Raw genomic sequence first — 21,687 nt, 5'->3', positions numbered from 1 at the left:
ATCACAGTTTTAGAAACAAGTACCATTAATGGAATGCTTTGGGTAAACTTTAGTGTCTAATACAGTGTAATTACTGTGCGCAATACAGGTCTAGGGGTAGAGTGGGAGTTAAAATTCACTCTGAACTTGACATATCAAACTGTGTGACATAGAGTTGCATCCACAAAGGAGCACTTTTTTTCTGATTGCACAAAGGGGCTTTTTGGACTGGAAGCACTCTGAACTAATTCAGTTTCTAATTTGCATTGGGTACTGTTTGGGCTAGAGGCAACCCTGTGCTGATTCTGTGCATTCACAGATCTAAGGTTTGTGGTTTTAGCTTGCTGCCTGAAACTCAGAAAATTCATAGCATAAAGAAATTTTACTAAGATACAAATTTTGAGTTATTCTGGTTAGGCTATCTAGTTGAAGCATGTACCTGTTACCAAGGCTTTTTTGCCTCACCTGAGGGTAACCTTTCCAGTAATATTACAGCCAGAGCCATACTTAGGCATTCATGGGTTGCATGTTAATGCCATCGGGATGGCAGTGGTCTGTCGTATTTTCTTGCCTACGTTCTGTGGATGAAGTTTTAAATCTTTGCTAGAGTTTTAGTATTATGGTTATTATAAAAAATATGCATTGTAACTGCAGGTTAAGTTACATGTTAGCTAACCGGATGATAATTCTAGAAGCTGATTTTTGGAACACATTCCCAAATTATTATTTTTTGGTTATAATCTTAGTACTTCATAAGGAAGAGGTTGTTAATACAAAATACAGTAATTTAATTAGTATTGTAAAGTTGACCAGAGACTAAACTCTTTAACAGTTATACTTTTAGAAAACTTACAGAATGTTTTAACAGTTTCATAGTAAGTTGGTTGTTTTTCATTGAACATTTCAAGTTTTCAGATATTGTTTCTAACTTTAAAACAAAAGTCAGGTCCTAGAAAAATAAGATTCAGTAAAAAAAAAAAAAAAAAACCACAAAAAAACGTTGCTCATGAAGACTTTTACCTCTTTGTTGAGTATTATATATATGTTAAGATTTATTTGATGTATTTTGATGTTTCATTATGAGCTTTTTTTCATTATGAGCTTTTGATTAAGTTAATTGCTTCCTTCGTCACTACATATGACTACATAGCTCCCACTACATATGGGAGCTATCAGTTTTATATTATCATAAAGTAAATTTTATTATACATTTAGTTATACTTGATGTATACTGCCGTCTCACCAATAGGTTCCTAGACAAAAGACAGCGGAGAGGAACATTTTATCTGAGCTCTTAGTATAGTGGTTTCAAAATGGGTCCAATTGTAAAATACAAAATATTCACAGAATATCAGTTTTAGAAACTCATAAGCTAAAATAAGTCCTTTAAATCTAACTTTTATACCGAAAAACAATCCCCAAATCAAATTATAGCAAATTAAGAGTAAAATCTCCTTTTCTCTCGATCTCAAGGGAAGTTTACTTTTTATTTTTATTAAAAAAGTTTTCTTTGGCTGCGTTGGCTCTTCGTTGCTGTGCGTGGGGTTTCTCTAGTTGCTGCGAGCGGGGGCCACTCTTCACTGCGGTGTGCGGGCCCCTCACTGCAGTGGCCCCTCCTGCTGCAGAGCACAGTCTCCAGGCATGTGGGCTCAGTAGTCGTGGCTCGCGGGCTCTAGAGCGCGGGCTCAGTAGTTGTGGCGCACGGGCTTAGTTGCTCCGCGGCATGTGGGATCTTCCTGGACCAGGGATCAAACCTGTGTCCCCTGCATTGGCAGGCAGATTCTTAACCCCTGCGCCACCAGGGAAGTCCCTCAAGGGAACTTTAAAAAGAAGAAAATAACTGCCTAAGTTGTACTATAAACTTGTCATCTACATATTAATTTATGATTTTGCTTCTATTTTCAGTTGGCACTTTGCTGTATAAATGTTCCTTTTCTCCAAAACACCCTGTTTTCAGCTTCAAGAGTCATCCCATAGTTTAGTTTAAAACTTAATGATCCCTACCCTGACAATTCATATTATTTCAAAACCACTTGACTCCTATCTTTCTAGACTGAAGAGCTCTATATCTTTTTTGCTTATCTTCCCTTTTCAGTGCTTCACTGTTTTATTCTTCACCTTAAGACAGTCCCCATGATAATGCCAATGTTAGTTAGCTAATGTTGCTTTTTTTTTTTTTTTTTTTTTTTTTGCGGTACGCGGGCCTCTCACTGTTGTGGCCTCTCGCGTTGCGGAGCACAGGCTCCAGACTCGCAGGCTTAGCGGCCATGGCTCACGGGCCCAGCCACTCCGCGGCATGTGGGATCTTCCCGGACTGGGGCACGAACCCGCGTCCCCTGCATCGGCAGGCGGGCTCTCAACCACTGCACCACCAGGGAAGCCCTAGTGTTACTTTTTTAGTTCAAAATAGATACTGAAAATTGTATGGCAGAGTCTTAAATAATTTTTAGGACTTCTCATTACTCCTGAAATCTTTTTTTGTGCTTTTACATAATGAAAGGAGGAAAATGAAAGAAAAAGAACCAAACACCAGCAGAAAGGGAGAAAACTTTTTCATAAATGGATTCAATTACCTATCTTTTCTCATGTAAATTAAGTAATTTAAGAGAGCGTATAAACTTCCTCTGTTAAGCAGATATAGTTTGATTGTAAAATGGGTGGGGGGGGATGAGAAAGATATTATTTGATTAATCAGCAATCATTTATACTGTGTGCTTTCTAGGTATCAGGCCCTGTATTAGGGACTAGAAGCGGTGTAGTGAAATGACAGGGGAGAGAATACCTGCCTATCATAGTAGTGATTGGGGGAGGTACTCAGGGGCTGTGTGGAAATTTTTGTCCCCAGAGCATTTGTAATGTCATTATCTGAATTCATTCAGAAAGATTTCAGTCAGTAAAAGGTGAGTGAATAATACTGCACCAAAAGGACTTGTGCAGAACACTCCCAGATCAGGGTGGTGATTATTCAACTCATGTTCTTCTTAGGCCTGGAATCCAGCTGCTGAAGATCAGTGCTTTGACAGATGCCATAGACTTGGCCAGAAGCAAGAAGTTATTATCACGAAAGTGAGTTTTTAAGATATCTATTTTAAAATTAGGTTGATAAGGTTTTCAAAATTGTACAAATAATGCGTAAATATATTGTAAACGATTGAAATAGAATTATGCAGAGCAAACTATGAAGATCATCTTTATTCTGCTGTTGAGAAGGAAGCTACCATCAGTAGTTTAACATGCTAGTCAAAGTTTTTGTTTACATACATTCATACTTACGTATATGTGTAAATTTCAAAAATTTATTTTAAGATAAATGGGATCATACTTTATTATTTTGCAGTCTGTGTTTTTTCCCCCGAAGAGTATATGTTGGAGACTACCCTGTAAGAACATACAGATCAAACTTATTATTATTCTATCATGGTAGACAGGTAACATAATTACATCTATTTAACCAGTTCAATTTTTGCTAATAAAAACACTCCTATAATGAACATTATATTATGTGCATCTTTGTGCATATGTACAAGTACAGTATTTCTTCAGGATAGGTTAAGAAAATCAGAATTCTGGATTTAGAATCTTACTAGGTAACTATCAAGTTGTTTTCAAAATAGGCTTTATGATATATGAGAATGATGTAAATTTATGCTTATGAGATGGTCAAAAAGTGACCTTCTAATACTCATTTACCTAAGACCTTTAGCATATTTGACATATCTCTTGTTAATATTTTTTTCTATGAATTGCTTGCTTGTATCTTTTGCCCAGTTTTCATAAAGTACAAATATAGTTTTATAGTATAAAGTACGTATTTATAAATTCTGATTTTAAATGTTTTATGTATGTTGGAAATTTTTTATTCCAGGCTCTTGCTTATCTTTGAACTTTATGTGCTTTTTGTCATGAAAAAGTTTAGAAATTTTTTATCATTTAAAACATATCAGCCTTTTTCTTTGTATCTTATGGATTTTGAGGTCTTTCTTAGAACAGAAGGCTTTATCTTCAAACTTTAAGAATGAATCTCCTGTAAATTATGTAAACTGGGAGTAGTGTTTTACAAAAATATCAATAAAAATTGCTGTACTGAAAATTCGGAGGGAAAAAAAAGAATCTCCTGTACTTCTGATTCTTTTGAAGTATTTTACCTTTTGTTTATGATTCATGATATGGATCTAACTTTATTTTTTTCAGATGAAGAATCATTTGCTCCATTACCATTTTTTTGGAAAAGTCCATTTTTTTCTACTGATTTGAAATGTCACTTTATCATAAACTAATTCATGGGTCTCTCTCTTCTGTTCCATTGATCTATTTTCCTATTCCCAGGACAATATTTCTTTAGTAATTACTATGGTTTTATAACGTATGCTTTGATATCTAGTAGAGCAAAGTGCTCTCATTACCCTTCTTTTTGAAAATTGTGTTGGTTATTAATATTATTATTTACTCTTGAATTGAACTTTGGATTTGGGTTACCAAATCCCACTTAAGAAATCTTGTTTGGGATTTATTGAATTTATGATTAATTGGAGAACTGTCTTCTTTATAAATACGGAGTGTTCCCATGTAAAACTCAGATAGTATCGCTCTCCGTTTTTTTAGGTCTTTTATGTATTTTGGTAACATTTTATAACACAGCTTGTATTACAGTAACTGGGACCTCTTGTACAGCGTTGAATAGCAGTAATCACAGTAATCATTCTTGACTTGTTCCTGTCTTTGTTGGGACTACTTTTATTGTTTTACATTTAATATGTTATTCTTGGTAAGTTTCTAGTAGATATCCTTAAATAAGGTTGAGGACATTTATTTCTGGGTTAATGAGGATTTTTTTTTCAAGTCACGGTTTTTATCAGGAATAAACGTTGAATTTTATCAAGTGCTTCTTTATCATCTATTGAGATGATCACTTTTTTTTCTCTTAAATTTTTGATGTTATAAATTATACCAGATGAAGGCTTGTTCTTTCATTTCTGGGAAAATCTTATTTGGCTTTTTAAATACGTTACATTTATTTTGCTAATATTCCAGCTTCAGAGTTGCCTGGAAAGTTTGCTTTTTTTGTGTGTTGCTCTTATCTTGATGATGGAGTTATAATATGTAACTTATGTCCTTACAGCTGTATTCTTTATACAGGAAGACTATATTGAGTGATAAGGGAAAATGGTGCTCATCTCTAGCTCTCATATCATGTTCTAAATATTCTCACTATATATTGAGAAAAAAGGGGGAGTGAAACAGTTTCTAATAGATTATTATTGACCTTTTTTGAAAGCTACGTGATACTGTAAGAAAGCAGGTTCTTTTAAAGTATCATTTTCATCATGTCTCAATTTTTTTTTAATTAAAGAATTCAAGTATTGTGACCTAAAAAGTACTTAACCAATTTAACTTTGTTTTTCTTTTTAAAGTTCATTGTGAAGGATTCTGTTGAAGAAAATATGCTGAAAATACAAAACACAAAGAGAGAACTTGCAGCTGGAGCCTTTGGAACTAAAAAAGCAGATGCTAGTGAAATGAAACAAGCTAAAATTAATGAAATCAGAACTTTAATTGATTTATAATTTGTGGGATTTGGTAAGGTCAGTTTAATTAGATATATACAGAAGTTTTGGAAATGCGAAAAATAGTTTTAGAAATGAGGTCTAGAGTATATCTTCTAAAAGGAGCATATCATTTTATATTAGTGAAGAGGTATTACTAATACATAATCTCCTTCTATATATGAACCTATTTTTAATGATATTTCAGGTAGCAATAAGTTCTGTTATATACTGTGGCCTAAAATAATTTTTTGAGACAAAAAGTTACTTTTATTCAACTTTTCATATTATCTATGCTGAGTATTTTCATATATCTTCCAAGTACTCAGCTTTTTCATATTTCAAATAAGGTCAAACCTTTTATACTTTTGACCGAATAGTTATTTTCTATGTTGGACACATTTGGTTATTCACCAGAGTCTCCCATTTGTGATGCTGTGGATTCACAGTCCATGTAAACGATTAATATGTGCACAGACTATACAAGAGATTGATTTTATTGGACCTTCAAAACCATATTTGCATTCCAGAACCTTAAATGAGAGACCAAAGTCCAGATTAGCAAGTTACTTGTTTTTTTTGTTTGGCTTTGTTCATGTATGTGTATGTATGTGTTTTTTTGTTTGTTTGTTTTACAGTGTCACTGAGATAAAATTCACATAAGTGACTTGCAATTTTATGTTCATGAAAAAAATTGGGGATTGCGTTAGAGCACTGTTTTCTCCATTTTAGTCAGGTGGTACCATTCTTTTTGTTTAAATGTAACTTGATGTATTAGTGTGTAAATACAGTCTGGGGGGGTGAGAAGGAACCAGTTCTGCCCAATTTGATTTGAATATTTAAATTATGGAATTGCTGAATAGATATTTCTATATATAGATAATTCTTATTTATGTAGTTTAAAAAAAATAACTATAAACTTTTATAATTCAGAAGACTACTATATGTGAGGCATGATAATCTGGATGGAAGTTGGGCTGGATGACCTCCAAAATTGTTTCAACTTTTAAAGACATCTGAATCCCTGAATGGAAAATTTTCTTTGTTATTGTGTTTAGAATCAGAATTTGATTTTGGAACTTCAGTAATTCACCCTTACATCTATCTGTAGATCTTTTTCCTACGTTTGTTAATAATCAGACTCACGGTAGTTGCCACAGAATCCTGGATGACTCTTTTAGTCACATTTAAAACAAACTATAAATTTATCAGTCAGGTTAGGTAGCAGTGTTATTTTTTTCCTTAAGGGAATCTTCTTTTTTAATCCAAAGAAAGCAGAAATTAATTACTATAATAGGAGAAGCTTCATGTTTGATGATACAAATTTAAGAACCTTATATTTTACTTACAGTGTTGGAAGTGACTTGACTGAAAGATAAGAGGAGATTGGAGGCAGCGTTGTATTCTAGGGCACACATCTTAGATTTAGCACATACCTTAGCAGCAGCAAAATCCTTCCTTCTCTGTGCCCTGTCCTTTGCTCCAAAGGAACAGTGGATCAGACAGCAAAAATCTTCCCAGTCCCTTTTTTCTTCAGCAGCAGGTGAGGTAGAGGGCTGATGCAAAGGACAAACAGACCTTTCTGCAGGGATGAGAGTGGAATAATAACTTGAGGTTGGTCCACTAGCACAAGGAGCAGTAGGGAAGTTCTTTACCTTGTAGGACTAGCATTACACAAAAATCAGGTTGACCAGGATCTCATAAAATATGGTATGTGGGCTCTCTATATACCAATACTCCAGTGAGATTAAGTATAAAAAGAGTTTGCAGCAAAAAACACAACCTACTCTTCTTGCTTACAAAGGCAGAGCCTTGCAAACTCACTGTAAAGGTGAAGACTTTGCTTGCTTCTTTACCCCAAACATTTACAGACTTGTGTTTTTAAACACATTCATAATGATAAATTTGGCAAGTCATTTAAAAAATACCTTTCTGGTTTTGTATAGTTCCATTAAGTGGTGTTAAATAAAAAACAACAAATTCATCCTAAGAAAATACATAAACTACTGGAATGAAAAGTTCACATTATGTTTACGCTGTTAACTCTGTTTCATTACTACGTAGAGTAATAGCTTTAGAAATATCTTGAAAATATTGTATTCCCACTTGTGGTTCAAACTGGATTTTGTTTTAAATTTAAAATTAATAAAAGTGAAAAAATTACTAGCTTCTTCAGTGCCGTAATTGTAATGAGTACTTTTTCTTTAAAGAACATTTAATCTTTCTTTATAAATCTCACACGTCTGTTAAGATGTCTATATTATATAATTATTTTTTACTGAGAGTACATAAAAGTACTATGAGTAGCTGAGAATAACTGACTCATATTCCTACCCCTTTTTAATTTTACTAAATTTCAACTTAACTGGTTGACTTCATGTTTAGAAATCAGTGTATATATTTTTAAATTTTATGTTAAATGTCTTGACCTTCTTAAGCATTGGTTTCGATTATTTTTATTTCTCCATCTGCCAGAAAAAGAGTTGTGATCATAGCTATGTATAGTGGTATACTAGATAACACTCTCGATTATAGACTTTGCCCTAATTACAGCTCCAGGATTGGAAATAATCAAGAAAATAATCTTATGTTTAAAACCAGTGAGTACCAATAAAATAATACTCAGGCAGTGCATGTTTTCTGTTGGCATTCATTGGTGTGTTTTTTATTCATTTTATTTATATGCTTGCCAAAGTTCTGTTCATTAGTATTTGGAAGGAAGATTCATTAAAATCATGAGGACAAATGATATGTTTGGCTTATTAATAAGAATTCAAGTGCTTAACCTTAAGTTTTCAACTGTATTAACTTTAAAATATTTGCAAAAGGTGAAATACAACAGCTTTCCTTCATTTAATTCACCTGTAAGTATGTAGTAACTTCCTTACAAGTTCTACATTCTGGAATTTGTGACCTCATTTTTATGGTACTTCTGAATAAAAAGACCCCAAAATTCTGATAGCTGTGAATAATGGTTGGGATGCTTCCCTGCAGTAATGTCTACTTCAGAGGGGGAACGGTTGATTAGAAGTCCTGTAAGCAGACGTAATGTTTTCTTCCATGTTAATATATTCATAGTTATTGTGTGATAATAAGGGAGAACAGTCTTCTAGATGAAGCCATAATAATTTACTGCTTTTGAAAGGGCAGATGATATCTTATTCCCAGTCAGATCTTTTAATGGTTAAAATGGGATTTTAAAAAATCTCTTTTCCAGCTCCCTACCCAACCTTCTTGATCAAGAATTTTCTGACAAATTTAGACCTTTAAATTCTACCTCTAAGTATGAAAATTGATTTCTACATGAAAATAGTACAGTTTTAATAATGTATGTCATTCAAATGTACATGGAACAGGACACCTCCATTAACCTCCATTAACCATTAACCTGAACCAAGTTATAATAACTAGGCTACACTGGGACTTCATGTAGAAGGACAGCAAATACCCAAATGACTTCTTAGATTGGTAAATAAAACAAATTCTAGGGCATGTCTTTGCACTTTTGAAAAATGCAAAAATAGTGCATCTAGACTCTTCCAAGAGGGTATTTAAGATGTGATAGATGTGATATTAAAAGTCATCAGAGAGATTATATATTAAAACGTGCTCTATTTGCTAAAGCAGAGATAGGACTAGTGTTTTAGGAAAGTTTCCAGTAAGCCTGCCATCTTTCAGCATTCTAGTTGATTAGAAAGGCAGATAAAATTAACTAGGATACAGTTTCCTGAATGTTTAAACTAATTTACCCTTTTTGTTAGGGTAGGGAAGGGCTATTCCCTAATAGTACATTGTAGGATTTTTAAAAGTTTTTCTTGGCACTGGTATCGATATAGTGATAAAGGTAAGTTAAATATTTCATGAGAAGTGGTCTAGTGAAGGCCACTTCATATGTTTCTTGCAGGTACAGGTGAAAGCAAGAATTAAGATAAACATTGATTTTATGCGTGAATCATAGACCTTGACCAAGCTTGGAGCTCATTTCCAAAGGCATGGATCTGCCCTTTGTGTAGGCAAATTTGACTTATAGTCAAAGGCTATTATATCCACCATTATTCATGGGATTAAAAAATAAGGATATATTGATCACCTCCACAAATGTATGTTCTTGTAATCTGAGTTAATGTTGCCTATTTACACATCCTACAAAGTGACCCTTGGTATTTTAGGCTCCCTGGAACAGATTTTGCAGTATAATTGTGCAACTTTGCATGGAAAAGTTAATACTTCACCATAATTAAGGAGTATCCTTGGAAGATCAGGGAAGGAAAAAGAATCTGTCTGTTAGTCTAATTCAGTGACTTTTCAGCCTCTTTTATGCGTATTATATGCTTTTTCCTATGGTAAATTTGTCACTCTTCCCTTCCAAAAGTTAACAGCCTTTACTAAATACTATTTCAAATAAATTACGTAAGCCTTTTCAGTTTAGAGCTTTTACCTCTTATGTTGTATAAAAAATAGGGTCACAAAAAGTTAACACCAGGGCTTCCCTGGTGGCGCAGTGGTTGAGAGTCCGCCTGCCGATGCAGGGAACACGGGTTCGTGCCCCGGTCCGGGAAGATCCCACATGCCGTGGAGCGGCTGGGCCCGTGAGCCGTGGCCGCTGGGCCTGTGCGTCCGGAGCCTGTGCTCCGCAACGGGAGAGGCCACAACAGTGAGAGGCCCGCGTACCGCAAAAAAAAAAAAAAGTTAACACCAGATGATATGTTTAATTCTCCTCCCCACCCCCCAGTCTGATGCTTTGATATCTTTCCTCAATTTAGGAAAAAAAGGCTTTGAGTCTTGTGATCTCTTGTGATACAGATGGAGAGTTCCAAAATACACTTACTTGTTCAGATTGCATATTACCTGGCCACAACAGTAAGGCAATATTAGGTATCTGAAGACGAGGTTTCTGTTCATCTCAACTAGGGGCCCAGAAGCCAAAAAAGGCTTCTGACCACCTAAAATAACAGATTTCAGTAAATATACTTAACTCAGTAGAAAACGACTAGTGTTCAAAGGCCCTGTTATTGAACATTTGCTGCTTTCCCTATTTTTGTTTTAGGCAGACAGTAGGAAGTAGTGGTAGCTGATAGACTGGACATCAAGAAACTTCAAAAACTTAAAAGTGAACACAGAATAAGTAAATCACAAGAGTTGAGTGGCTTAGTATAGGTGTCTGGAGCCCTTACCTCTAAAGGGATGTTGACCCTGAAAACATCACAGTATCGCAGCATAGTCATATAACAAGTTTTCCCTCTTCTGGGCCAATAAAACAACTGTGAAAACAGGATAATTCTGTATAGGTTTTTTTTGTTTTTTTTTTCCTGTATAGGCTTTTAAGATACAAAGTCTATACGTTGTGAAGCTGAACTGTGTCCAAGCCAAAATTCATGACAATTCTATCCTTGAATTTTCTTACCGATTTTTATATTACAATTTCAGGCAGCCTATTTAGGAAAGCATTTGTAAAAGGTATTTCCCACGTTCTGTTTCAAGGCCATTGTCCTTATCCTCATAGCAAGCAAACTGAAAGCTTTTCCATTATTTGTGTTACTTCCTAGATTTCTGGCATTTATATTTCTGGTTATATACAGAGGTTACTCTGATCTCTGCCCATTTCTCTGATCTCATTGTCTGTTTTGATCACTCATTTGTTTAATGCATAGTTTTAGAGTTAGAGCATACACAAATCTGAATCAAAGTCCTTTGCAGATTATTTACCTTTCTTATTCTCTGATTATCTGCAAAATGAGAATACTGTATAAACATTATAGGACTGACATGAAAATTAAGCTATAAATACCTAATAAATATTGTCTTTCCTCTTTTTGCTTTCTTACAGATTTTCACTTAAAGGAGATTGAATTTCAGCATCAGAAACTCAGACAAATAAGTTATCAAATAACATACCCAAGTGTAAAAATAGTAATCTATTTGTAATAATAAGCAGAGGAAAAAAATGCAAACTGTGGCAGACTATTTTATTTAAGGAGAAGCCAAGTCTTACTTAGCTTAATGCCCCAAGTTTCAGTGACATTAAACAGTAGACATTATACAATTATATTTATAGATGTTACTTATGATAATGTTTCCTACATCACTCAAGGAGCCGAGTTTGTCTTCTGGAAAGCCTTGACTGATCGATCGGCAGTTGAGTCCCTGGCTGTGTAACACCACCTCACCTTTCCAGGCGTCTTCTGCTAAAAACCCTGACTCCCTGTTGTATTCAGTGTAAACACTTTCTTAATGTATCAAGTGGTTCTCAAGTGTCATTTGGGTCACAGTCATTGCTTGATAGTTACTTGGAGTAGAGATACTGTGACCTCAACCAAGGCCCACTGATTCATAATCTATAGTGATGAGGCCCAAGAAACTGTACTTACAAGGTGTCCAGTGTTTTTCAGGAGCAGCCAGGTTGGAGACGCAGTTGCTCAAGCCTCTAGTTTCAGTTGCTCCTTTTTCCTCTCTCTTCATATCCAATCCATCAGCAGCTTTACTGCCTTCACCCTGGTGGAAGGTATGTTGGATTACCACTGTCTCGCTCCAAGACCACTACAGTAAACTAACTTGCCTCCCCATCAGCTCTTGTTCTCATTTAAGCTATTTTCCACCAGCTGCTGAACCAATGTTTTTAAAATGTAAATCACAAAGGTAAGACAATTAGACTCTTTAAGAAGGACTGGCAATGAATTGAACAAACTATATTAAAATTCATTAATTCATAATGATACTAGAATAAACCCCCTCAAAACCACCTTTGGAGGATACTGTTAAACCAGTTCCTTATTTTGTATACTAACTAGTGAGTGAAGGGAGAGAATCAAGCATTTATCCTGCCCTTTTAATAGAAACAACCTCAGGGTAACCATCACCATTTTGCAACCCCAGTGAGATACTGTATCTAGGCAATGATCATCAATGGCAGTTAAGATCATAAGATAACTGGAGGTTTGGAAGTACCTAACAACATATAAAGTATTGCCCCCCCCAAAAAAAATCACACCTTAATCTGACTGGCCCTCTAAATCAGTTTATAAGAAATACAGAGTACAAGGAAACATGTCAAATTGCAATCAGTAAAGTGAAGAATGTGGGAGACAGGACAAATAATCTGGTTTCTTCAGTAAATAAATGGCAAGGCAACAACAAGAAGGGAGGGTTAGGAAACATGACGGAATCAGATATATATCAACCAGTTGCACTGTATGGGCCTTACTTGGATCTTAATAAGATCAAAGTGGAAATAAAACACAAAATAATGGAGGACATTTGGAATTAATAGTTTCTTGGTGAGATAATTTTCTGAAGTCCTTATGTTTTTAAAGATATATATGGGAATATTTCACATGAAATCTTTAATCTGGGATTTGCTTCCAAATAGTCTAGTAGGGGAAGAGTTGGTGGGGAGACAGATGAAACAATTGTTGAAATTGAGTGATGGGGCTCCTTGATACTATTCTGCTTACCTCTGCATGTCTCTATAGGTCCCCATTAATAAAGAGGTAAATATAAATTACATTAATAAAACTGCAATCAATTGCTGTTGAATGTAAAGTAAAATCCAAAGCCCATGCCTTCACCTATGAAGCCACTGCATACCTCTCCATCCTGTCTTATAAGCCTGTATTTCCACCAAGTTCTCGCCTGCTTGCACAACTTCCTCTGAAGGGAATATTCTTCCTTCTCCTCACTCCCTTTTGGCTACCTCAGAGCCTCTCTTTCTGGCTTAATCATCATCTTGTAGGAGGTCTTTCCTGAGTGCCCTAAAGCTGGACTTTCCCTGTTGTCAGTGTATGTTATTTAGCATAATTTGCAATTATATACGTTCATTTCTCTTTCAGTCTGTTTCCTACTAGAATATAAGGAACTATGTCTGTCTTGTACACTCCTGTATTTCTAATGTCCATCACATGTGTGATATGGTCAGTACTTAAGTGCTTGTTCAATGAATTATTGTGTTGTCTGTCTTAAATATATATGTCAACTCAAATTGTGTTTGATGTGAAACTAAGATGACTGAATTAATGCTTTGGTAGATGTAATTTCTGGAATAAGCTCAAGTATTTCCTTGAAATCAGATACATCTTTATGACCACTGAGACTGTGAAAGCAACGGAAGGCTGAAATGAACTTTAAAATTAGGCACAAAGAGATTGTCCAGAAATAAAGATTCTATTTGTATGACTTGCAAATTACACTAATGAATTTAATTTCAGTTTAGCCAGATTTTTCTATGCATTGGATTCTCATTGGAAGAGTTTAGCTCATACCTCTCAATGCAGAGATTCTTCGACTAGGAGTATCTTGAGGGGTCTTTGTACCATGGCACCTGACACGCAGAGGCCCTTAAATCTCTGGTAGTGCTTCATGTACTTTGAAGATCACAGCAACTCATTTTCCACAGTCCAAATAATCATAGCTTATTTTATCTTCAGAAATTGCCATTTAACAGTTTACAATTTTAGGTAAGTCCTCAGGTTCTTCTTAAGCTCTTCTGGTAGCCAGCCTCCAAGGTGCCCCCCCATCCATTCTTGCCCTCCAGGTTTCCATACCCTGTATATTCATCCACACCCTTACTGAATAGGGCTGACCTGTGTAACCAATAGGCTATTGTGGAAATAAAGGAAGGTGACCTTGAAGGTTAAAAGCCACTGCGGCTTCTGGCCAGTTAAACCTCTAAAGTTTCTTGTCATGGTCTCTCTTGCTTTCTTCAACAGAATGACTTCTGATTACTCACTTCAGTTTTAAAACGACATTTTAGATCATACCCTTCACTAGCTTGCCATCCTTGCAACCTAGAATCACCTGTACATTGAATAAATATGCTTTATACTTCTATCATTCTAAGGCATGGATAAAAATGCTAGAAGACATTGGGTCTGGTACTGATTGTAACAGTCCCGAAAGATTATTGCGTATGTTTAGAGACTGACGATGAACCTATGATGATTTTAAGGTTACAATATTCTAAAATTTGAATACCCACTTCATACAGAAATGTGGGTGACATTAATTTGATCTCCCTTTCCTCCATCTATTAGATCAGATCCATCACCATCACTGGAGAACACTAGATGCAGATATCTCTTGATATCTAGAAACCAACTTTTAAAGCATGTATTTCAGTGTCAAGTTTTACACCGGTTTTTAAAACACAAATTCTACAAATTATGAAAAATTCCCTAATACTTTTTCTTCAAGGGGAGTGGGTGCCCTTAATTGAATTAGACAACCAAGATATGTCAATAAATCTTTATTTTCCATACAAGGTGCCACTGTAGGTAACCATCACACTGCTGTTTTCAGATATACAGAACTGAACGAAAGCATTTTAGCATGCCGCCTTACTGTACATAGAAAACTGGTGAACATCTTCAGACACTAAGACTAGGAAATAAAATGGGTTAACACCATTTGTTGATATGCTTATGAATCACTCAGCAGTGTTATTATAGGTTGTCTTTACCTGAAAGCAGAATTACAATCACTCTGGCAGCCTCTGGGCGATTCTAAAATGCAGGTCTAGTGAAGGGTACAACAAGCAAGCAAGAGACAGGTACTGTGTCCCAACCTGAAGGGAGACTGATTTGGAGCCTGGCTTGGCACATTTTAAGAGTTGATACAGCCATCTTAACCGCTTAAGATTTGAGTTTCCCTTACCACGTATGTTGGCAATCAGCATAATTGAGAACTTCTGAAATACAAGCTGAGGGTTAAAAAGCAGAACTGTGGTTCATATAACAGAATTGCTACTTAACTTTTGCCCAGTTCTCACCAGTTGTCCTGCAAAACCCCCCACCCACATCTGATGGGTTTTAATGAAAGCCTCTAACAACTGTAACAGACCTTTCTTAACCCAGCTCTAGATACTAAGTATCGGAAACAAGTGCCTGTGAAGTGGATGTGTCCACGGAAAAGGGCAGTGTTTCTACTGGAGGTAAGTGTCGAGCTTCTTCTTGATGTTGTCAAAGGAATCTGCTCCCATGTAATCAGCCTGGCCCTGTTCCCACCGCTCCTTCCGTTCTTCTGAGGATACAAAAGGCTCTGCCGTAGCCGGGATCTCCCCAAGGGACAGCTGTGATACGGCTCCTGACACATTTTCCTAGAAAGGGGAGAATAATCAGAGACTCCTTTAGAGCTGAAAGACCATTTTAAAGAATGCAGTAAACTGAAGAACGTGAGAAGAACCAGGATGAATTATCATGCAAGGTAGCAAAAACTGAAAAGTATTACATGAAACAAAACAAGACACAGAAATACAAGGATCATGATATTTTTCCTAACAAAATGAAGACTTCTTGACTCGGTGAAAACATAGGGAGAACAAATTAATTGGGTAGGGTTAATGTTTAAGTTCTGCATACCTTTCTACAGAAGCCACAAGAGAAAGCCAGTGTATAGACCAAGTCTGAAAGCTGCAACAGTTCATTAGAAAGTGTAAGATGGATGGACAAGGGAACACAAGTCTCACGATAAGTTCTTGATCTGTGTGGGCTCAGAAAGGTTGAGAACTTAAACGAAATGATACCTCAGAAGCTACACTTCAGAAAGAACCTAAGCAGAGAGCCGCACCACATACACAGCTGTCACATTATAAAAGCGAAAGCTAAACGGTCTGAGCCATACACCAAATTTATCTTCCTGTTCAAGCTTATTACCAAGTAGTATCTATTCCTGCAGCTTCTGTTAATTTGCTTAGTTTTGAGTAAGTCTTCATTTCCCATCTTCACCGTCCCTTGATTCATAACCCTCAGCCCTTGGGTTGTGGAAGGAACAAGGTAAATGTGCAGGAAATGGAGCAAACCTACTCTGCATTAAATTCGATTCTCATTACATACAGGTAGGCCATTAACTTCAGCAGTATCATAAAAGAACATCAAAGTTATCCTTCAGAAAGCTCTCAGGTGTGATAGTACTGGAAAGCTTAGAGAAAGAGGAAGGCAAATGAATACACACAGGTATTGTTTTTAACAGAGAAAATGGTAGAACAGAATGTTTGATTAGCTGTTTTTGTTGCTCTAAGTATATATGTATTTAAATATCCTGGAATTCCAAGGTATTTGGGTAGGTTCCACGGGATTATATCATAATAGCCGAGGCAACGTGAAGTCCTTCCCTGGGACCAGTCCTGCCTCTGCCTTCCACAGGCCACCAGAGTGATGCCAGGAGCATCCTGCAGAGCGCTCTGCTCACAGTGCTTTCATAAGGACAGCTGCCCCTCACACCGGGATGTGAGTCCCAGTTCTGCTGCTGACTCGTCTGTTACATAACTAAAGGAAGGTATGTAACTTCTTTAAGCCTCAGATAATTTTAATATATAAAAAGGGGATATTCACAAAAATAATACTTACTTGACAGAGTGCTTATAATAAGGGTTAAATAAGAATAGATATCTTAAGCACTTACTATATGTACCTGGCAATGTTCCAAGTACCGTATAAGTATTATTTCCTGGTCCATATAAAGCAATTAGTGTAAGAATGTAAGTGTTAGTTATTTTTCCCTTTCTCCTTTTTATATTTTGGCACAAGTGCTCATAAGTGAAATGGCTAAAATCTATACCATAGCAAAGAGAAGGATCTCTTATAACCTTATAGTCTCTTATAATTATAGCAAGGTAATTAACTGATCTGTTAAGACTTGATTATAATTTACCCATTCAGTTTTATTCTTTTTTTTTTTTTTTTTTTTGGTGGTACGTGGGCCTCTCACCATTGCGGCCCCTCCCGTTGCGGAGCACAGGCTCCGGATGTGCAGGCTCAGCAGCCATGGCTCACGGGCCCAGCCGCTCTGCGGCATGTGGGATCTTCCCGGACCGGGGCACGAACCCGTGTACCCTGCATCGGCAGGCGGACTCTCAACCACTGTGCCACCAGGGAAGCCCAGTTTTATTCTTTATATCTTAATATGTAACATAAAAGTTTAATTTCTCATTCTCTTCCAATTCTTCCAAAAGAACAAACCTCAGAGGAAGACCTTTAAAGTCAGAATTGTTACTGTAAATGTTAATGTCATCTTCCTCTTACAGAGAGATTTATTTTTCAAGATCCAATATAACCAGAGGAGTAAAACATGGCAAATCAAAATAATCCTAGAAAAGTATTTGCTGTATGTTCATGTTATTGTAATTTTCACTTGGAATATATTCTTCTACACGGATGGCAAAAATAAAATAGGTATATTTAAATACTTGCAGTTTCTAAAACATGAAATGGGGCATTCTTTGTTTTTGTAAACCACTATTTTTTGGGGAATAATCTTACAATCTTAGGACAATGGGCTAAGAATTTTATAGTTATAACATACGGATATATATATATATATATATATATATATATATATATATATATATTATATAGATCTATCTATCTATCTATCCATCCATCTAAACCTCTAAAAACCTTTCCTTTGCTCCCAGGTCTAATGAAATTTGCCACAAAATCTACTTCTGCTCTAATCTTTGCTGGTAATATTTCTCCACTCTAAGATGGACATTGTTTTCTTTCCACAAAGTCTTACTTTATCTCTTTGTTCAAAATACCACTAAATATTCCATCTCTACTAGTATACCAAGTTTTAAAAAATACAGCATCAAATTACCTGAAGGAAAAAAACAGAACCTACCACGTGTACGTGTGAGCGGGTGTCTTTGACAAGGCCAAACTGCTGAAGCAGAGGTAAAACGCTGGTAGTGAAGATGTCCCACCACAGGTTGAGAAACTCTGGATGAGTCACAGTGGGATCATGGGACTCACTTCTGACACTTTTTGTTTGAGGATCGTAAGTATAATTCCACGGTTTGATTCGTCCTAGGAAATGCACAACTTTGGCATTTGCACCAAATCTGCCAAGTGAGCACAAGTTGAAACAGTTAGTGGATTCTGAGCACTGACAGTTCACCTTCCATCCTGAAGCAGTGGTTGGAAAAAAAGTTGAGCTCACTGAAACCATTTTAGACTTCTAAAGTTATTCAATTATATGTTAAGTATACACAAAATCCCAAAGTAGCAGTGGATCAGTGCAACAACCCAACACTGATCCACCGTGGATAGCAGAGGTACAGCCACTTGTTAAACCATTTGATATTACCTAGTAAAATTGAAAATGCTCACACTCTACAACCCAGAAGGAAGCTCAGCTCCTAGGCACATACCCTACGGAAACTCTTACACGTGTGCAGCAGGAAACATAATCAAAATGTTCACAGCAGTAGCACTGTTTGAAATAGTCATAAACTGGAAACAACTGAAGTGACTACACTTTAGATTACTGTTCAGCAAGCGTTCATGCCTTTTCCCAGTCTCTACAGGGGGAGTACACTTTCCTGCCTGACTGATATTTGCATGTTTGCATGACTTGCTTTCACCAATGAAATGTGGGCAGAGTGGCAGTGTGCCTTAAAATAGCATTGCTGGTTTCTGTTCAGCCTCCCTGAGAAGCTACAACTTCTGCCAGCGGAAGAATGTACCCTGGGTAGCCTGCTGGTTCCAGAAGAATGAGACAGTCACAAGAGATGTGGATCAAACCTGTGGCCTGGCTCCAAACTCAGCTGAGATGATCAGAGCTGTCCCAGACTATTCAGTAACATATGAGCAAGAAATACATGCTGACTGTTCAATGTCACTGAAATTTGATGGTTATCCATTCTGTTTTTGTTTTAAGGACAACTGGTATATTCATATCATAGAATACAATATAGCAGTGAAAATGAATGAACTGTAGCTACCCAGATCACATAGAAAAAGGATGACTTTTCGAAATATGTTGAAAAAAAGAAATTATACAAATTCAAATAGAAATACATACATATGAATCTACTTACATAAGGACAAAACAAAAAAAAGTACTGTTTAAAGAGTAGAAAACTGTCATCAATGTAAATCTCCTGATATTGGTTATCTTGGGAGGAAAGGGGAAGCTGTGATGGGCAAGACGAAAAGGGGCTTCAAAGATACTGGCTCTGTTCCATTCCTTCACTTGGGTGGTGAAGGCGTTTTAAAAACTAAACATTTTTGTATGTCCTTTTGTATATACACTATATTTCACTAAATACACAACACTTTATATTATCTCATAATATAAAAAGAGTAAGACTTAAGAATGGTCCTAAACAATAAATGCTGGAGAGGGTATGGAGAAAAGGGAACACTCTTGCACTGCTGGTGGGAATGTGAATTGGTACAGCCACTATGGAGAACAGTATGGAGGTTCCTTAAAAAACTAAAAATAGAACTACCATATGACCCAGCAATCCCACTACTAGGCATATACCCTGAGAAATCCATAATTCAAAAAGAGACATGTACCAAAATGTTCATTGCAGCTCTATTCACAATAGCCTGGAGATGGAAACAACCTAAGTGTCCATCACCGGATGAATGGATAAAGAAGATGTGGCACATATATACAATGGAATATTACTCAGCCATAAAAAGAAACGAAACTGAGCTATTTGTAATGAGGTGGATAGACCTAGAATCTGTCATACAGAGTGAAGTAAGTCAGAAAGAGAAAGACAAATACCGTACGCCAACACATATATATGGAATTTAAGAAAAAAAAATGTCATGAAGAACCTGGGGGTAAAACAGGAATAAAGACACAGACCTACTTGAGAATGGACTTGAGGATATGGGGAGGGGGAAGGGTAAGCTGTGACAAAGCGCGAGAGAGGCATGGACATATATACACTACCAAATGTAAGGTAGATAGATAGTGGGAGGCAGCTGCATAGCACAGGGAGATCAGCTCGGTGCTTTGTGACCGCCTGGAGGGGTGGGATAGGGAGGGTGGGAGGGAGGGAGAGGCAAGAGGGAAGGGATGTGGGAACAGATGTATATGTATGACTGATTCACTTTGTTATAAAGCAGAAACTAATAATAAAAAAAAAAGAATGGTCTTGTTCTGGCTGGGAGAAAATCTATACATGTAAAACGAAATAATGATAAAGGTGAATACAAGTGCCAAAAGGAAGATGGGAACAGTGAGTGCCTTAAGAATTCAGAAGCAAGGAGGTCACTGAAAGCTAAGGTCAGTGGGGCAGGAGGTGCTGAGATAGCGGATGTGACTTAAAATTTGTCCAACAGATAGGAGCTGGGTAGCTGGTGCTAATACAGGAAATTGTAGGCAGGGGGATGCAGGTATCACGTAAGCATGTGTGTACCAGACCGAGTGTCCTCCAATTAGAGCCAAAGAGGAAGCTTTGATAGGGAAAGGTAAAATGGGACAGATCCTTGGGTGTTGGGCTCAAGTGTCAGATCTTAAGTGGAGTTATCCTGTAGGCAACCGAAATATTTGAGCATGACGTACAGTTCAAAACAATGCAAACTCTATTTATGTAACTCTTCTTATCTTCTAAAGGTTTTTTTGTTTTGTTTTTAATGTCACAGACCTGTTATATACCTATCATTATTTGACAGTTTACTATGTTTGGGGCCCAAATTCTTTCAGGACACATTTGGGAATAATCGTCCTGCCAGGTAAATTTTACTAATGTGTTAAATGGAGGCTCCTAGAGGCTAAGTGAGTTGCCCAGAGCCATACGGCTATTTAGTGGCAGAGATGGGATTCGGCACAGTTTTGCCCCTCTCTTAAACCTAAGCTCTTACCATCCCACCATGCTGCTACTCCAAAACCATGCAAGAAAAAGTGCGCTTACTGTAAATTTCCCCCTAAGGATAACTAACTATCCTCCAGTGCATTTCTTTTGAAGATGAAGTGGATACTTGATATCCCCAAGCTTACTCTCTATTTTATACACGTGGTACATTTTACATGCACACACATACTTGTGCACATATACACACAAGAACTCTCAATGTTATCCTTAAAAGGATAAATCATAATGCTCAAATCTGTGCATAGAGAGGGCTGTCAATTAAATAAGCAACTGTTACGCGTAAGGCACTATACTGTGGTCAGTGTGCAACCCTAAGAGGCTTTATCCAAACATGGAGATGAGTCATCTACATAAAAATAAGAAACAGTAGCACAAGCAAGGCAACAAGTCGGGGCCAGCAGGCCAGTGCTGACATTAAGGGCTATGGACATTCCAAAGCAATTACTGCAGGTGGAGGTTTTCAGAAGAGGCTTCAGACGAGGCTGAGAAAGATGAGCAGGATTGAGAGAAGTGCCTTCAACAAATGGTCTAATGGTGATGGGGGATCCCATCCCAGAGACC

The 21,687-nt window shown here is 36.7% G+C and overlaps 2 protein-coding genes across 4 annotated transcripts in view; one reads left to right on the top strand and one right to left on the bottom strand.

Annotated features, from left to right (window-relative positions):
- The window catches only part of HLTF (helicase like transcription factor), a gene marked incomplete at both ends in the record, with an annotated part of 90,320 nt that extends 84,777 nt beyond the window's left edge, over positions 1-5,543 (top strand). Inside the window, 2 exon segments of the mRNA XM_079704755.1 lie at positions 2,965-3,045; positions 5,391-5,543. Of these exon segments, the coding sequence (XP_079560881.1) occupies positions 2,965-3,045; positions 5,391-5,543 (234 nt within the window).
- A 9,892-nt stretch (positions 5,544-15,435) lies between these two features.
- The window catches only part of GYG1 (glycogenin 1), a gene marked incomplete at both ends in the record, with an annotated part of 39,520 nt that continues 33,268 nt past the window's right edge, over positions 15,436-21,687 (bottom strand). For 2 of the 3 annotated variants that reach the window (XM_079704776.1, XM_079704777.1), the window contains 2 exons: positions 15,436-15,609; positions 18,132-18,351. In XM_079704776.1, coding sequence (XP_079560902.1) covers positions 15,436-15,609; positions 18,132-18,351 — 394 coding nt within the window. Of the gene's footprint in view, positions 15,610-15,871; positions 15,923-18,131; positions 18,352-21,687 lie in introns of all 3 variants that reach the window. The other variant, XM_079704775.1, reaches the window with a different exon arrangement.

The sequence above is a fragment of the Hyperoodon ampullatus genome (genome assembly GCF_949752795.1).
Source record: "Hyperoodon ampullatus genome assembly, chromosome: 5".
NCBI lineage: Eukaryota > Metazoa > Chordata > Mammalia > Artiodactyla > Ziphiidae > Hyperoodon > Hyperoodon ampullatus.
This window is presented reverse-complemented; position numbering and strand designations above follow the sequence as displayed.